General features: G+C 36.8%; 1 protein-coding gene across 2 annotated transcripts; it reads right to left on the bottom strand.

The window, feature by feature from the left end:
* Positions 1-3683: 3683 nt before the first annotated feature.
* LOC115928616 lies at positions 3684-16799 on the bottom strand. Of its 2 annotated transcripts, XM_030996075.1 has the most exons (9): positions 15871-16799; positions 12963-13072; positions 9416-9643; positions 8660-8890; positions 7645-7780; positions 7259-7458; positions 6789-6954; positions 6108-6226; positions 3684-5397 (listed from the first exon to the last, which is right to left on the bottom strand). In XM_030996075.1, exons 1-9 carry the CDS (start codon positions 16004-16006, stop codon positions 5083-5085), a joined length of 1641 nt encoding a protein of 546 aa, XP_030851935.1. In that variant the 5' UTR covers positions 16007-16799; the 3' UTR covers positions 3684-5082. The 2 variants fall into 2 exon arrangements, with proteins under 2 accessions (XP_030851935.1, XP_030851936.1); XM_030996076.1 differs by having other exon boundaries at positions 10369-16799.
* Between the last annotated feature and the right edge of the window lie 1014 nt (positions 16800-17813).

Below are 17813 nucleotides of genomic sequence, written 5' to 3'. Positions count from 1 at the left end.
AATGGATTTTAGTATGACATTATTGATTCCATCATACCCTGAACTTTTCTTATCTTTCAGACTAGAAACAATTTTCATAATTTCTTGCCTATTAGTTGGAACAAAGAAAATAGAATTTGGATTGTGAGGGCCTAAAAACTCCACAAAATTTGTGTTTGAAGGCGGTATGTTTTTAGCGAGATTATCACCTATTAAAGAAAAATAAGTATTAAAAATATTAACTATATCTTTTGGGTCTTCAACAATCTCATTATCAAATTTGATCTTATTTACCTCAGATTTATTATTAACTTGGTTCATTGCTTGTTTGATTACCTTCCAAGTGTTTTGCGTATCATTTTTGAAAAGTTTCAAACGATTTACAAAGTAATTTCTCTTTTCTAATCGAATAATCCGAGTCAAAATGTTTTATATGATGTATATTTTCTCCTTGATTGCTCAGTGCCTTTTATTTTATATTTATAATAAAGGTTATTCTTCCGATTTATTGATCGCAATATAGACTTAGAAATCCAAGGGAGTTTGGGCGTTTTCTTATAACCATGTTTGACTTTTTGCTTCGGTATGTTAGTATCTAATTGGTTGTTTAATATACTAGAGAACATTTCATAAGAACAATTAATTTTATTTTCGGAATAAACACTATACCAATCAGTATTTTCGAGATTAACGCCAAGGCGAGCTAAATACTCTACAGTTATTTTACGTCTACTTGGGTAAGGACCATTGTTGTTAAATGGCTTTGAAACCGTGTAGTGAGTCACAATGGGGTAATGGTCAGATATGTCCGAAAGAATAATGTAAGAATCAAAATGTGGAGTAACATTAGAAAAAATATTATCAATTAAAGTAGCAGATGTATTTGCAACACGAGTTGGCTTGGAAATAAGTGGTAAGAAAGAAGCAGACAAAATTGTTTCGAAAAATTCTTGAGAAACATTGCTATGTAAGTGCTTTAACAGGTCTATATTAAAGTCGCCCATCAAAAAACAATCTTTATTGTTGAAACTGGCGTTTTGTAATGTGTCAGATAAATACAATAAAAATTCGTGTTCATTCGAACTCGGGGGTCGATATATCACGCCGACTATTATGTTCTTATTACCGGGAATCACGATTTCAATAAAAAGGGATTCTATAATATTATTGCATGTTGAGAGATTATCTAGAACGGTATAATTCAGTTTTTTAAGGATATATAAAGCAACGCCGCCACCCAGTCTTTCTTGCCTATTTTTATGAATAAAATCGTAGTTATCAATAGAGTATGGGTGATTGGAATCACAAGTTAACCAGGTTTCAGTAAGACCAATTAGGGATAATGGGTTTTGAGAGGGCTTATCAAGAAGCGAAAGTAGATCATCGAAGTGCCTATTTAAACTTCTAATATTCAAATGAAGCAAGGAGAACGTATCATTACGAAATTCTTTCACTACATTACGAAACTGATTAACAGTTACATATTTAGAAACGTTACGTTGAGCAGGATCATCAAAACCAAAGTCGAATTCTAGTTCTTCAAGTGAAGAGTTGATATTGTCCATAACAGAAATATCAAATGAATTAGCAGGAGTGTTAGCTTCATCCTCAAGTCGAATAGGTCTGTGTAAATAAAAGAAATCATCATCATTCACCGTATGGAAAGGGAATTGCTGCTTATCAGGTGAACCTGCCATCATGAATTCAGAATCAGTATCCGAACATGAATAATTGACGATATGAGGAAATAAAATACATGATAAATTTTGGCGCTGTCAAGGAGAGATGGGGAAACGAAGAGAAAAATAGAGCATCCAAAGGCAGCAAGGAGAAAGAAGAAATGAACAAGACATATGCATAAACTGTACAGAACAAAGAAGATTGCTGTTGCTGAAAGAATAAACACGATTAGAAGAGATGGAATAACCACAAGAAACAAGGAGAGGAGAACAGACACATGAAGTTCAAATATAAGAACAAAAACATAAAATGAAACTCTGTCGGCATTACGAACATTAAAAGGCAATCGATACATGCAGGGGCATATCATGATACAGGAAAAAGCAAACGATCAGCCATAAGGCCCTATGACAATAATAATTGCGAATGAGAAAAAAAAATCAAATAACGATGAATAATCCTTAAAATATAAAATAAGCAGATGATGTGTTGGAGAAAAAAAGGTCTCCAAATGAAGTTATATGACAAGAAAAGATTGATAAACAGCTTGCGTTACATGTGAAAAGAATTATCAAGAATTAGAAGCATGGTTCTTTTCAGATATTGTAATTAAACAAGGAAAACAATGGACTAAGTATTGTATTACAATTAAAAATGTTGCGAGAATCATGCACGGGTTGGAATTTAATACAGAAAAAATAATGTAATACTATGGTTGATGAGGCCAATCAATCGTGGTGACAAAACTCAATTGCATTGGCGGTATTTCAATAAACGAATAATTCAAAAATCGAGAAAAGGATGTACAAGAAAATTAACACTTGAATTGAAACATCAGGCATATGGGAGCACCCCGCGCGGACCACGTGCAGAGGGGCATAAGTATTGTTCAATGACATACCCCTCCCCCCAACCATCGTCCGCCCGGAGCCCCCCGGCGCACTTGGTACCACATACACACTTAAAATAGTTGGGCAAAAAAATGCCCAACTTTTAACCAACACTGAGCAACATACGGTCCACACAACTATTGGTTAAAATCTGCCCAACTGATGTTGGGTAATCAGTTTGCTATGTGGTTGGGCAAATTGAATTGCCCATCAGTTGGTGACCCATCATATTTTACCCAACTCTACAATTGCCTAACAGTTGGTTATATTTTCAGTTGGGTAATTTCTTGCCCAACCAATTTTACCCAGTTAGATATTGCCCAACCTTCTATTTGCCCAACTTTTGAGTAAGTTTAATGTTGGTTAATTAAATGCCCAACCAGTTTTTACCCAACTCCCAGTCTGCCCAACTATCAAAACACCCATCTATTGGGTAATAATTGCTCAACAATTTCTCTGCAACATCCATTTGCCCAACTCTCAAAACACCCATCTATTGAGTAATAATTGCTCAACAATTTCTCCACAATATCCATTTGCCCAACTATCAAAACACCCATCTATTGGGTAATAATTGCTCAACTATTTCTCCACAATATCCATTTGCCCAACTATCAAAACACCCATCTATTGGGTAATAATTGCTCAACTATTTCTCCACAATATCCATTTGCCCAACTCCCAAAACACCCATCTATTGGGTAATAATTGCTCAACAATTTCTTCGCAATATCCAGTTGCCCAACTCTCAAAACACCCATCTATTGGGTAATAATTGCTCAACAATTTCTCCGCAATATCCATTTGCCCAACTCTCAAAACACCCATCTATTGGGTAATAATTGCTCAACAATTTCTCCGCAATATCCATTTGCCCAACTCTCAAAACACCCATCTATTGGGTAATAATTGCTCAACTATTTCTCCACAATATCCATTTGCCCAACTCTCAAAACACCCATCTATTGGGTAATAATTGCTCAACTATTTCTCCACAATATCCATTTGCCCAACTATCAAAACACCCATCTATTGGGTAATAATTGCTCAACTATTTCTCCACAATATCCATTTGCCCAACTATCAAAACAACCATCTATTGGGTAATAATTGCTCAACTATTTCTCCACAATATCCATTTGCCCAACTCTTTAATTCGTCTGTTGGATAATCATTGCTCAACATTTTTTCCATAACATCTATTGGCTCAACTCTTTTTCTCATCTAAAGGGTAATAATTGCTTAACTGAAACACAAATAACATACACAGTAAACACATGTTGTTGTTTTCATCAGAAACGTAAAAACAAAACTTGTTAACATCAACTACAACATTACAATTTTTGGTGAAAAAAATACAACCTTTTAAAAAAAGTAAATGCAAATATAGCCCCTGTTTGGTGCAGCATGACAACTTTGATGTACACTGTATGTATTCCATGTACTCTGATTTCATACATGAATATGTGCATCATATATATTTTGTGGGTGTGGCATAGTGTTCATTTATCCTGACACACCAATACTCTGCCTTAGAGTGTTACACATGAACACATTTTTTTGAAGTAAAAAAAAAGAGGAAATAAATTCAAATCCCTCTAGATTATTTGACATGTGCAGAAGTACCACATGAAAGTTTGGCTATCTGTGATGGTGAACAGGTACTGATCAAATAACAAGGATACACACTGCCTACTATAACTTTTTGATTAGATTAAAGACAACAAAAATCAATTGACCCTACCTGCTATACTCAGTTTGATTGATTTTATTGATATTATCAATAATATCAATACAATTTTGCAAAATGTAGATAAAAATGTTGACTTCTCTACTTCTGCTTTGCGCGATGTAAATTAATGCATGCAGTCCATTCAGCAGAGAGTTCAGCGTAGGGTCAATGGACGATACACATTACATGAAAATTAATGGTATATGTAATTTACAATCATATACCCCACTTGCTTTTTTAAACGCAGAAAATATCATAGCTCATGTTTTATGAAGAAATATATCATTTTGATGTACGAGTTATGAAACAGTACTCTTGGGATTAAGACCAAACACGATAAGCATTTGTATACGCCAGTGCAAAAGATTTATAGCCAATAATATGTTTTGTATTTATACTTGGCATATATTCATTTGTTTTCTTAAACTTTCAAGGTGGGGATGTTAAGCAATGATTGGGATAAAACAATTAGGCCTTTATCATTTTTAAAATGTACACAAAGACTTCTGCTGTGTATAAATTCACTCTTTTTTTTAATATTATTCAGCGATCCTCACCCCACCCTCAAATCTTCAGTCTTACACAAACATGTCTAAATTATGTAAAATAATGTGCTGAATCCAACTCATAACAGTTTGTCTTTAAGGTTATTTTGTCCAAAATAATACTTTTTTCCAGTTTTTTTTCTCCCAAAATAAACTGGTTCAAGTAGCCAAAATGTGCTAAACGATGATGTGTCAGTTTCATCTGTAGGAAATATATCACCAGTAATCATCCTTGGCGTGAACACATCATGATGGCTTATGGCATGTTCATGAAGGCTCGGACCTCCCGCAGCTTTGGTGTAAGATGCTCCCCATCGGTAAACTGGAACACCACAATCTGGAGAAATTTCCAAACAGAACAGCTTTGCGGCTGATATTCGATATCCATCACATAAAGTGCCTTAAAGCACAAGTCGACTGCTTTAAGCAGTGTTGCGGCAGGAAGTATCCTCCTCTCTACTACGACGTACGCCTGTATTGGTGTGAGAATGTTCCCACGCACAACAACAAATGGCTGTGACCTGACTGCTTCATCAATGTTATCAACATAAGTCTGGATGTCGAGAACCTCCTGTAGTCCAAAGAGAAATCAAGAAGAAATCATTTGTAATTATATGGATTGATATATATATATTTGATGCTTGTCGAATGCTTCTGCTTATGAATCCACAATCACCTACAGGACACCCAAATTTGTTTATGCATGTTCATCCCTGTCCCATCAAAACATTACTGGGTATTCTTAAATATCCCTGCGGCAAAGGTCAACTGTACCCAAACTGGTCACGTTCAGAGCATTACATCAACTAAGCTGGAAGGCATATACAGCCTGTTAATATAAGCATGCATTTTTCACATGTCATTTGCAGGTTAAAGGACTTGCTTGCATTCATGAGTGAAATGCGATGTGATGACAAATCTGAGGCCATTTGTAGTTGTACCACAGATAATGACGAACTGACTTATTAAGATTAAAGCGCCTAGTGTTGCCCCTGCAGGGCCTCCTTGGGGACCAGCGTGCCCATTACTAGGAACTTGAAAATGGTTGCTTTTCAAGTTTTACACAAATAAAATGTTATGGCAATGCCTTATCTGGTAAGAACATAGGTATTGCATTTCAACCTCAATTTCATCAGTTGTCCTAGGTTTGAAACTCTTAACAAATTAACTATTGAATTTGTTTGTAATGAAATATGATTACTATGGCAAGATTTTAAACGCAAACCAAAATATATGCCTTACATGTCATTACTTTACCACCTCCCCAGCACATATACTTACTGGTTGAACGTCAATGAAGGACGACAATGTTTCTGCAGTGGTGTACGTTCCTCTCTTGGAATCTTTCCTTCCTCGGAACAAGACTGGGAGCATGTAGAATCCAAGATTGCTCTTTTCCTCTAAAAAGAGGGAAACAATGAAAGAGTTAAGTAATTAAGTCCCAATTACATATGAAGAAAAGGTGCAACAGCAAACAGGTCAATTATGGAACATCTTACAAAATGTACAGTTATATACAGCAAATTAAAAATAACGGTCGAATACAACAATTATTTTCTACAAATATGGGTAAAATCACTCAACGTAAATGTCAGTCAGTAATTTGGAGCTCAGCTTTCTGAGTAAAGAAAATCAAAATTGCACAAACTTCAGCATAGCCTTCCCAATGAGCTTTAAACCACCATCCCCACCCCAAAAAGCAAACAAACAAAACAAGCAAGTAAAAGTATGCTAAACCTTTGTCATGGAATCATGTTTTTATCATATGTTGTACATGTATTATATGTTTCAGAGCACTTTTATTTATTTCAGTTCAATTCCTTACAGGGGGGATATTAGACTCAATGTTTGGTCCTGGCCACAAAAATAAACATCATATAGTGTAATTGAAATAAATTCTTTTGACTTTCTCTCAAGTCATTTTCACTAATACTGTCAAATGTGTGTTCTGACACCACATACCAAGACTGAGTTTCCCAGGGTCATGAATGTTTTCGAATTCGGCTCTTGCACTTCTCCAGTTGCCAGTTTTCTCGGTGAAGTCCACTACTTTGTTACAGAATGTGGGCCACTTCTGGTACAGTGCGTTTGCTTTCTCTGGGAACAATTCTGCAAAATCTCCTTCAATCTGTAATTGTTAGGATAGTTATAGAAGCCAGATGAAAGGTAGGATATCTTTCATTTGCATCTTCTCTTTACCATTTTGCAAGGATTTGAATGGTACACACTAACAATTATCGGTTCAATAGGGATGCACGATTTCTGTAGGACCGTGTATCTCAGATTGTTAAACGATCCCTTTAAGGAGACTGCTAAAGTAAACCTGCCCATGCAACCAAAAAACAAAAAAGTTACTTCTCAAAACATGCGACTCTAGTTTAATTTAATGTCCTTTCTTGTCACATGCAGAAGAAAAATCAAGGTCCACATACCATTCCAGCATCGAGAAGTCTGGGATATGTGGTAAGAATGTTCTTCACACAACAGTCACTTCTCTTGATCCAGTCATGTCTTTTTGTTGCTGTTTGTTTCATGTAGTCCTTCACCATGTCCTCTGGCTCCTTGTTGTTACGCAGCCATTCTTCCATTGTCGTGATGTTATCATCGTTCACAGACTCAAGATCGGTATCTCCTGGATATAATGCAACAGAACAATCAACAATTAGCATGTATCAACAAGTTTTTGATGATTGTATTGGAAGGGGGGTTTTAGTTGGCATTGCTCATGCCCCACCAGTTTGTTATGGCACAGCATGACTTCATCAGACGGATCTGAATAACTCAAAACTTTAACTATATGAAAAAGTAGCCAGAATACCTTGCTTTTGAGACTCTGCCTCGTCTTCAGCTACTGGTACCCTCAGGGACTTCTCCTTTTTTCTGACATACCTCAGATGCTCCTCCAGGTAGCCTGTTGCTGGCCGTCCCTTGGCCCCCACGCAGTACCAGGCCTCCTGCTCAAATAAATTAAAATTCCTTCATAATTCAACTTCAAAAACAGTAATGCTCAACAACATTTGTTAAACATTAATAATAATCAAATAAAAGCACAATAAAATTCCAGTGTAAACTGTACATTTACATATTTTGTTACATATGTCAGTGTTTGCAATAACAAGGTTTGTCCTCTTAAGTACCTATTTCTAACTGCACACTGTTATATTCCAGCAATGTCATCAAGTCATTGCAAAAACAAAGTGAATGATGGATAATTCTGTGAATATCCATTACTCAATGGCATGCAGACAAAAGTCTAAATATTAAGAGATGTGTCATTACTGGATAATATAACTTATAAACAAGTGGTAAAAATAAACAAAAATATTGCACGATTTAGTGATTGATGCCATATTAGCTTTTCATTATTTGTAAGCTTTTCAGGCCTGTCTACTGTCAAATTTACTATTGCCAGAGATGCTCTTACAATGCTTGTGATAATGTGATACAACATGCAATTGATTGAGCATCTCCAATATAATAAATACAAGAATAACAAAATTGAGGAAGCTTCATAGCAAGTTACACAAAATAATATGATCCAGTATTCCAAAAGTTATTGCATAAACACATAATTTATTTGATTTAGACCTTAAAGTAGCTTATTGCTTCTGGCTCAAACAGAAACTTCTCATAAAATTTCACTTTCTTGTAAATGGGGTCTGTGGGGTAGGGACAGATGGAGGTATGGATGGACAACCTAAGAATTAAGGCACCTCCAAGTAATAAATGCCCGCTGTGATAAGAATCAATCCATAAATCAGTCCAGAAAAAAGTGGTGATCTGAGCCATACCTGAGGTCACATTAAGGAAAGCAATTCATGGACAGGACTTACATAGCCAAGTGGAGATTCTGGATCTTTTAAGAAAGGAAAGCTTGTCACAATGGCATGGGCCATTGATGCCTTCACAAATGAGCTTGGCTTGGTACCATACTCCCGTATCAGGTACTGAGTCAACATATCCACAACAGTATGCCGGTCCCTTTTGCTGCAGAGATTTGTAGCATTGATGTTCCTTAATGCTGCTCTTCCCATGGTGGTCTCTCTCAATATACAAGCAATGTTCTGCAACAGATAAAGGATTTTTTGTTTAAAGATCAGTAAATTCAGAATAAACAAGTGAAATGTGACAGCATGCAGTCGGTGGGTATATCTCTGGCTGTCCGACCTCCTACAATAAGCCCATCATAAATCACTCACTGGGCATTCCTTGCAAACTTTGTTCTGATAAAAAATTTCAATGAAACCTTGAAACTGACCTTAGACTAGCTTAAAACCCATAACCCCAACCAAACATTTTCCATAACATTCCTTTATTCATTCATACCAAAATGTACCTACCAAATCATATCACTAGCCATTCTGCAGATGTAGAAATAAAATGGTATTTTTAGTAAAAACTTGAATAACCTTTGAACTGACCTTTCACCTTTGAGCCCTGCTGCTTGTCAGAAATACTGACAGACAGATAACTCCAAGACATAATGCCTCTGGCACCCTTATGTGTTGGAGGCATAAAAACTGATGAATGATGGTGACTCGACATGCCCACGCTTCAATTGTATCAGCCCACTATATACATAAACTTACGAAATGCACTTTCTTGACCCGTTTCAGGGGAGGATGTTGATCAGGACTCTTGGATTCTGGGGAGTCGTAAAGTGGCGTATCCAAACTGGGCTGGGAAGGGCTTTGTCTGGGACTCCACTCACTTCCTGTTACACAAGAGAGATCTGAGCAGTCATCTAAGGAGAACACTGATGGGCTTCTTGTCGACGTTGATGCTTGTTCCATGCTTTGTTGATTTGCAGCATGATACTACAATAAATAAATGAAAAATAATTGAACTTTCAATGTACATGTAAATGACTGATTATTCTTTACATTATTAATGACACAAACAGCCCCAGGTTAGACTTTAGTATCAAGTTTATTCCTTGAAGGGGAAAATCATTCTCACTGTTTCTGTACCCTTGTCCTATTTAAAGCAAACCCATAATTGAAAAGTGGTCACTCATGAGCCGAAGCTTCTTCAGTACATCTATAATATAATAATATCCAGTTAGGAACTTTCACTTTAGGCAGGAACATGCATTGGTAAAAAATAGCACATTTCCGGGGCCTCAATGAAGTACATATGCTAGAAAAACTTGGCATGAGTCATGGTACATTTAAGAAATTACAACATAATATGAATGAATGCAAATATAACAGACACATTTTCAGATACAGAAACAATGAAGTTAATAACGAGTTAAAAAATTCAAACCAGATATTTACTGTAAAAATTGTCATTGGAATAATCAAATTTGTTAGCAAGTCAGTACAGATCGATCAAGGTTAGCTTCTTAGCTATTTTTTCAATCAAAATGTGTAGAATGATACACTAAGAACTGATTCATAGATATAATTGTAATTGGAATAACAGTTTCTTTCTTTTGCTTTGTTTTGGTTCTGTTCTCTAAGACAAAATTTGCAAGTGCACCTGTAATGTCTAGTTGTAAAAATATATCACTTGCTTGCAACGGGTTGCCTACACGTACCTTCTTGTTCCTAGATGAATGAATGGTGCACCACAATATACAAGCAGCGCCCTCTTCCACTATAGGACTGGACAGCATTGACTGGCCTGTGATCAAACAGGTCACACCATTCAACAGCAGCTTGTGATTCCTCTCTGCCCACCTGTACTGCAAATGCTTCAACATGTCTGTTGAAGTACAAGGTCTGATACAGCCGAAGGAGCAGATACAACTTTTCTTGCACCACTACAATATGCTGAACACGTCCAAACGTGGGTCCATCATCATCAGTCCAATATAGAAGTACATCAACACCTGCCCGGAACTCATATCCATGAATGTCCACTTTCCCAGCAACTGTAACTTCGGTTCCCCTTCCACAGTTAATTTTTTTGCAAAGTGCCTCATCATCAAGTAGATCACCAAGCATTGCTGCAGCTTGCTGTGACACATTGATATCTTGGCTATCCAGTGACTGATTTGATACTGACCTGTAGCACCGTGCCATTTGGTATCTGTTAGCCAATGTTTTGACAATGTTTTGGTAGTTGCAAGATACACTGGCAATCTGCTTGAAAGGTCTGTGCATTGCTTCAAAACGCAATGCTGAATACTGGGTCAGTGGCCCAAGGTGTTTCAGTGCACGTGGGTAATGCACAAGAAAGTGCTGCTTCGGAGTTAGACTAGCTTCAGGGAAGAGCTGCATGAAGAGCCTGTGGTGATCATCAATCATTGCCTTCAGGACATAGATGGCAGACTTACTGATACTGGGACTCATAATGATTTTGAAGATGTCAATGATTGACAGTAAGAGTTCCCACTCATCACACATCTCATCAATCTTGTCTCCTAACATGAGAGGGATGTTGTATGCAAGGCACGTCATCTGTGCTGATGTCTGTCCACTGGCAGAATATGGATTCTTCAGTGATGCCTGCCTGATTGGGCTTGGTCTGTTTTTGCGGTCCACAAAGCCAAAATTGAATGAGGATATTCTACTGTTCACCTCATCCAGTGTTATGAAACCCTTCTGAACAAGTTTACTCAAAACAAGGTGCATTTCCAGGGGCAAGACTCCCTCTGTAAAATCATGCATTACATCTGGACATAAGTTTTGGGTGGAATGGTAGTAAGGCAATTCATTCAAAACTGTTGCATGCTTCAAGCCAGATTCTGACAAGGGCTTTTGAAGATCTGTATCATAGTTTATTTCATCACGGAGATATTGGGCATCCTCTTTTGGCTGTTTCTGAAGCAACGAGCGATGGCCTCTACAGAATCTACAGTAATAGTTGGCACGGAAACAGGTTGTACATCCCAGCATGGCATGAATGCCAAGATTGTCCCCTACAACTTGGAATAAGTAGGGTTTGACCCTACCCTCAAACTCTTTGCACTTGATAGTGAGTCCATCAGTCCACATCTGCTGCAGATCATCCTTGATTACCTTCAAAACTTCTGAGATGCCATATTTACTCAAAAGCGGAGATGTGATCATAGCTGTGAGCATGATATTTTCTAGCCTAGCCTGGTATTTCCTGGGAAGGGATAACACACTTGTATAAAAGGCACTTACCTTGTGTTTGCCGCGTTTTGACCCAAGCGGATTGGCTGTCTCAAACTCATCATTGTACAACAACAGAGGCACTAAGAATTCACAGTCTTGTCTAGCAGTAGCTTCCTGCCTTTTATAATAGTGACCATCTTTGAATGAATACAAAACATCATTATCTTTTGATCCTTTTTGAGACAGTATGGCGTTCATTACTCCTGGTCGCTCTAAGTATTGTTTAATAGTGTCAGCTAGTGGTATATATTGAAAGGTTTCTTTTTGTGTGCTTTGCAGTGGATCACCTGTCTTTTGATCAATTTTTGGTTTTAAGCAAGTTCCCAACAACACCTCACAAGGCTGAATGAAATCACCTTTCTCAGAGAAATATTTTTTCTGTTGAGTATCTGACATGAGCTCTGAAAATGGATTCTTTGAATTCTCGAATACATCTTGTATATCAGATCTCAGCTCACTGTTAGCTGCATATTGTGGCTCACTTAAGATATCCATCACATCCTGTTGCACAGTTTGTAACACAGAAATAACCAAATCTTGTGCGGTTTGAATGACCTTGTTGGTGTGTGAAGCAGGCACATTAGTCCTTGCCCTGAGTTCTGCTACAAACTTTGCTGCAATATCAGGTAGTCTCTCTGTTTGCGTTTCAAAAGAGACATCTTCCTGCTCACTGCTTTCTCCAACAAACAATGCCTTTTCCTGGTGCAGTTGTTCCAAATTCCCTTCAGTGTTGTTATTCTTTCCTAGAACAGATCCTTCATAACAGGTTTCACTTTGGTGATCTGGAACTGCTTTTGTAGTTGTGCTTGACGTCTTTATCCGTGCAGCGTGCTTTGAAATGAGATGTTTTCTATATCCCGATAATGTACGAAATGTTAGTCTACATGCCCCTTGCATGCATGTTATACTTACATTTTTCCCCCTGGTTGTTGTATGTGTGTATTTTAAATGATGGAATAGGCAAGAAATATCCCCCCTAATTAAATCAAGACACTGAAAGCATCTGTAACTATCCATAGTGAGATATTGTGCCACATCTAGGGCCTACCTCTGCACGCCACCCAGCGAGAAACTTCAATCGAGGTCCAATCTTGGGTATGAAGGATGTGATTATACTTTCACTTAGAAGGGGAAGGGTTTCCACATCAACTTCATTTTCTGGAGAAGAAGAGGGAGAGATTGATAAATAAGGCTTAGTGCAGCATAAACTGATTGTTTTCATATAATACCACAAACACACGTATGGTTGCGCAAATTAAACAAAAGTATATGTTTTAGATAATGATAAGCTGTAAACATTTGCTCATGTTCCAGCTAAAATATCTTCCATTTTGAATAAATCGCATAATCAATGTTTTTTGTTATTCCACAAGAGTCTATGAAAATCTGAATTTTCAAATGCGATTTTCTCGAAAATTTGGTCTTCGTATAGAAAACTTACTTTTAGATCATACTAGCGAATTGTATCAACTAATTGCTATTTATTTTCAGGTGATGTTACTAACATCCACACAATCAAATTAAGAATGGAAACCTTTTCTAAAGTCATACTAGTAATCACCTTAGTTTAGTCAAATTGTGCCTAATTTTTAACAATGTAGGGGCCTATTTAAAGTATAAAGATTAGTTGCATCAGCAATGAATTTGATTTCAAAGAAAGTCATTCAACTTACCAAATGAATCAGAATGATTTGAGAGTTAGCATAGCGGTCAATATATGCTGATTGGTTAATTAACATTACTAATTCATTGATAATCATATGTGTCTTCTCCATGTGCACTGTCATGCCTATTACTTCAACTTTAAACTGCCATACCGGTAATTGTTTTGTTCAACCTTTTGCGGCTGCCATGATATTGTCTGCATTAGTAGCCATGTTTCTCAGCTTTAGTATGACAAATAACCTAGCTTTATCTGACCAGGGTTTCTCAAAAAGTCTAGCACTCAAGCCTTTCACAGGCCACTTACAGTACCATACAACCATATATAAATTATAGTGTGTTACCTTGAATAGAGGCAACTGACAATTGTTTATCCTAGAAAAGATAATTTGTGGTGTTTAATAATTCTTTTGTACAGCTTATTGTTCAGTGGTGTGAAACATTAAAAAAAATGCATGTGCTGGAACATTTCACTGATATGAAGCAAAATAGGACAGTTAATCCTGTACTAACGAATGTCCTTCCTCCATGTGCACCTCCATCCCAAAATCGAATCAGTTCGTTGGCTTTGCAACTTGCAAGATACATGTACATGTCCCAAGTTTGGATGGTAATCCGTCCATCGGTTCTAATGATTTCATTGAAATCTGGACATGTAGTAAAATAGTGTACAATTTTGTGGGCATAATTTGGTGGCTTAAGCATCTGTAATTTTTCCATATTTAAAAATTATTTTCAGAAAAAGATTTTTTTAAATGAGAAAAAATGTACCCATGTTAAAAATTGTGCCCATTCGTGTACTACAGCGAGGTCACTGCAATTTCGAAAACCACCACAGCCTCTTGGTTTTGAATTAGGCTATTAATATGGGCTAAAATGTGGGTCAACTGCCTTTTAGTTATGACAAGGAATATCGCAATAGCACATAATTAATAGCCCCATTTAAAACCAAGAGGATGTAGAGTCTATGCTCTGTAAAACAAAGTTAGGCAGATGTTACTGGGCAAATCAAAGTTTGGCGCGTTTTTGTCAAATAATTTCTCCCAACCATTTACTGTATGAAGTTACCTAATAAAAGGTCAGAAATAAGTTGGGTAGGTGTTACTTGGTAAAACTGATGTTGGGCAAATTTTGTCCAACAATTGGGTTATTTTCTACCAACCATGTAGTTACCGATGAAATAATTGGGTAATATTTTTGGGCAAATTAAAGTTGGTCATTTTTGTCCAATAATTGGGTTATTTTCTACCAACCATGTTACTGATGAAATAATTTGCCCAACTAGTGTCGAATATACTACACATTATGGTGAGAATTGGGTGAATTTCCTATTGGGGTAAATTTTGTTGGTTAAAAGTTGGGTATTTTCTTTTCATCCAACACTGGGTAAATCATGCAAAATCTTTAATTTACCCAATAGTTAGTCGGACACATAAGTGCCCTCATGTTGGGTAAAAATTGGGCACTTGCCCAACATTTTTTTAGAGTGTTTGAATTTCAAAGTCCTGTAGAAAATGAAAGGGCAAAATCCTTAACATGGCAATGGGCAAGACAAATTGTCTCACTTTTTGAAATCTAGACTTCTAGATCTACAGGAAAATGAAAGATGATCTTCCACAAAATAATGTTCATAAAATTGTACATTATTTGACAACTTCAATTTTCTGATGAATCATTCAGTTCAGTGTTGATTATTAAATATAAGTAGGCCTAGATCTAGATCTAGACCTAGACTAGATCTAGTATAGTAATACCAATTTCAGATAACAGAGATAATTGTTCAAAATTACACCAGTCCCACGTACTGTATTACTATCTGGGTACACACCTACAAGTATGTGGTCCAATGTATTGGACCCACAGAACTCTTAAATACGTATTAAAGAGTTCTGTGATTGGACCCCATACAACCCATGATCCATAGAAAATGGAGGGTATTGTGTTATGTATGTATTGTAGCAGGTTTTGGCCTTTGGGTTTTGTAAAATCTTGAACAAAATATTTTTAAATATTCATTTGTGATCTAAAATTCATGGAAACAGTACAATTTGAATTTGATATCTAGACCTATATCAATCAAATATTAGTTTGGATTAGTAACACATGCATTAAAAGAGCAAATTTGAGGCAAAGTTTAATAGACCAATTGAATTGAAGCGTATTCATTAACCATTGCTGAGGCATATAGAACTAGTCTACATGTTGCTCATGTGTTATGGATATGGGAACAAGTCTACAGCAAGTACCTGTTGATCATGTTCTAAACTTCTAATCTCAATAAGATGTGAACGTACCTTCTAGTATCTTTAACACTGACGGACATCCCCACCTTTGAACGATTTTGGTGAGAGGGTCTATGAACCCATCTTCACTTGAACTATCTCCGCAGCAGTTGTCGAGCTCCATTTTTAGACCCTCAGGCTCTAGCATGCAAGACTCCGATATGATGCGTATATACGTACGTACGTACGTACAGTACAGGCTGCTAGTTACGTTGGTGCATCATATAGCTCGAGCTCCCGGGCCGGGACGGCCGCGCCGGCTATACCGAGTAAATAGAAATAGTACTGCGCATGGCATGCTGATCGCGAGCGACCAGGCCATGTGCGCGCTACCCCAAGACCAATACCAGGCAAACTTTACCCAAGTCTGGTTAAACGTAAGTCTAGTCCCCATCGAAGGTTTCCACTGCCATTTACGCATGCGCGTAATTGACGATGATAGCGTGTACGTTCCATGATCATTACTTACGTAGATTATGTAACTCTATAGGCCTACATGGTTAAGATGGCTCAGTTTTCACAAAAGATAAATCTTGGACTCTTTCAGCATCAAACTCGCACAAATTCATCGTCGCTTCAACACTCTGTTATTATAATTTTAAAATAGTCTAGAAGTAAATGGTTACAATTACAGGAGAGATAATTTCAATTTTTCATAGCAATATTTACACAGCATATTGTGAGCTAAAGAAAATTGAGCTAAATATATTTGGTAAAAGGCGGTGGTCAATTACTACCCTATATAAGCAAACAAAAAAAGGCGCAAAGTGAAATTGGGTAAGTGGTGATGGGTAATTATTACTCAGCATATGAGCAAACACAAATATGGGCAAAATAAATTGGGTAAGGGGCGGTGGTCAAATAGTACTCAATGTATGAGCAAACAAAAATTGAGCAAAGTAAAATTCGGTAAGTGGTGATGGGTAATTATTACTCAGCATATGAGCAAACACAAATATGGGCAAAATAAATTGGGTAAGGGGCGGTGGTCAATTATTACCCAATTATGAGCAAACAAAAATTTGAGCAAAGTAAAATCGGGTAAGTGGTGATGGGTAATTATTACTCAGCATATGAGCAAACAAAAATTTGGGCAAAGTAAAATTGGGTAAGAGGCGGTGGTCATTTATTACCCAATATATGAGCAAACAAAAATTTGAGCAAAGTAAAATTGGGTAAGTGGTGATGGGTAAATATTACTCAGCATATGAGCAAACACAAATTTGAGCAAAGTAAAATTGGGTAAGAGGCGGTGGTCAATTATTACCCAATTATGCGCAAACACAATTTGAGCAAAGTAAAATTGGGTAAGTGGTGATGGGTAATTATTACTCAGCATATGAGCAAACAAAAATTTGGGCAAAGTAAAATTGGGTAAGAGGCGGTGGTCATTTATTACCCAATATATGAGCAAACAAAAATTTGAGCAAAGTAAAATCGGGTAAGTGGTGATGGGTAATTATTACTCAGCATAAGAGCAAACACAAATATGGGCAAAGTAAAATTGGGTAAGAGGCGGTGGTCATTTATTACCCAATATATGAGCAAACAAAAATTTGAGCAAAGTAAAATTGGGTAAGTGGTGATGGGTAATTATTACTCAGCATAATTATGAGCAAACAAAAATTTGAGCAAAGTAAAATTGGGTAAGAGGCGGTGGTCAATTATTACCCAATATATGAGCAAACAAAAATTTGAGCAAAGTAAAATTGGATAAGAGGCGGTGGTCATTTATTACCCAATATATGAGCAAACAAAAATTTGAGCAAAGTAAAATTGGGTAAGAGGCGGTGGTCAATTATTACCCAAATATGAGCAAACAAAATTTGAGCAAAGTCAAATTGGGTAAGTGGTGATGAGTAATATTCCTCAGCATCTAACAATTACCCAACTACTTGTTAAATTGCTCTCAACTCCTTGGAACGATGTTGTTGCTAAATGTATAATAATTGGGT

The sequence above is a fragment of the Strongylocentrotus purpuratus genome, unplaced genomic scaffold (assembly GCF_000002235.5).
Source record: "Strongylocentrotus purpuratus isolate Spur 01 unplaced genomic scaffold, Spur_5.0 spur5_scaffold_3, whole genome shotgun sequence".
Classification (NCBI taxonomy): domain Eukaryota; kingdom Metazoa; phylum Echinodermata; class Echinoidea; order Camarodonta; family Strongylocentrotidae; genus Strongylocentrotus; species Strongylocentrotus purpuratus.
The sequence above is the reverse complement of the archived record's forward strand: the minus strand, read 5'-3'. Positions and strand labels throughout refer to the sequence as shown.

Coding starts and splice junctions, on each gene's coding strand:
- LOC115928616 (XM_030996075.1), bottom strand. CDS start 16,006: ATGCTAGAGCCTGAGGGTCTAAAAATGGAGCTCGACAACTGCTGCGGA. Junction 13,073..15,870: donor AGTGTTAAAGATACTAGAAG/GTACGTTCACAT, acceptor CTTCTTCTCCAG/AAAATGAAGTTGATGTGGAA. Junction 7,459..7,644: donor GGCAGAGTCTCAAAAGCAAG/GTATTCTGGCTA, acceptor CATTATATCCAG/GAGATACCGATCTTGAGTCT.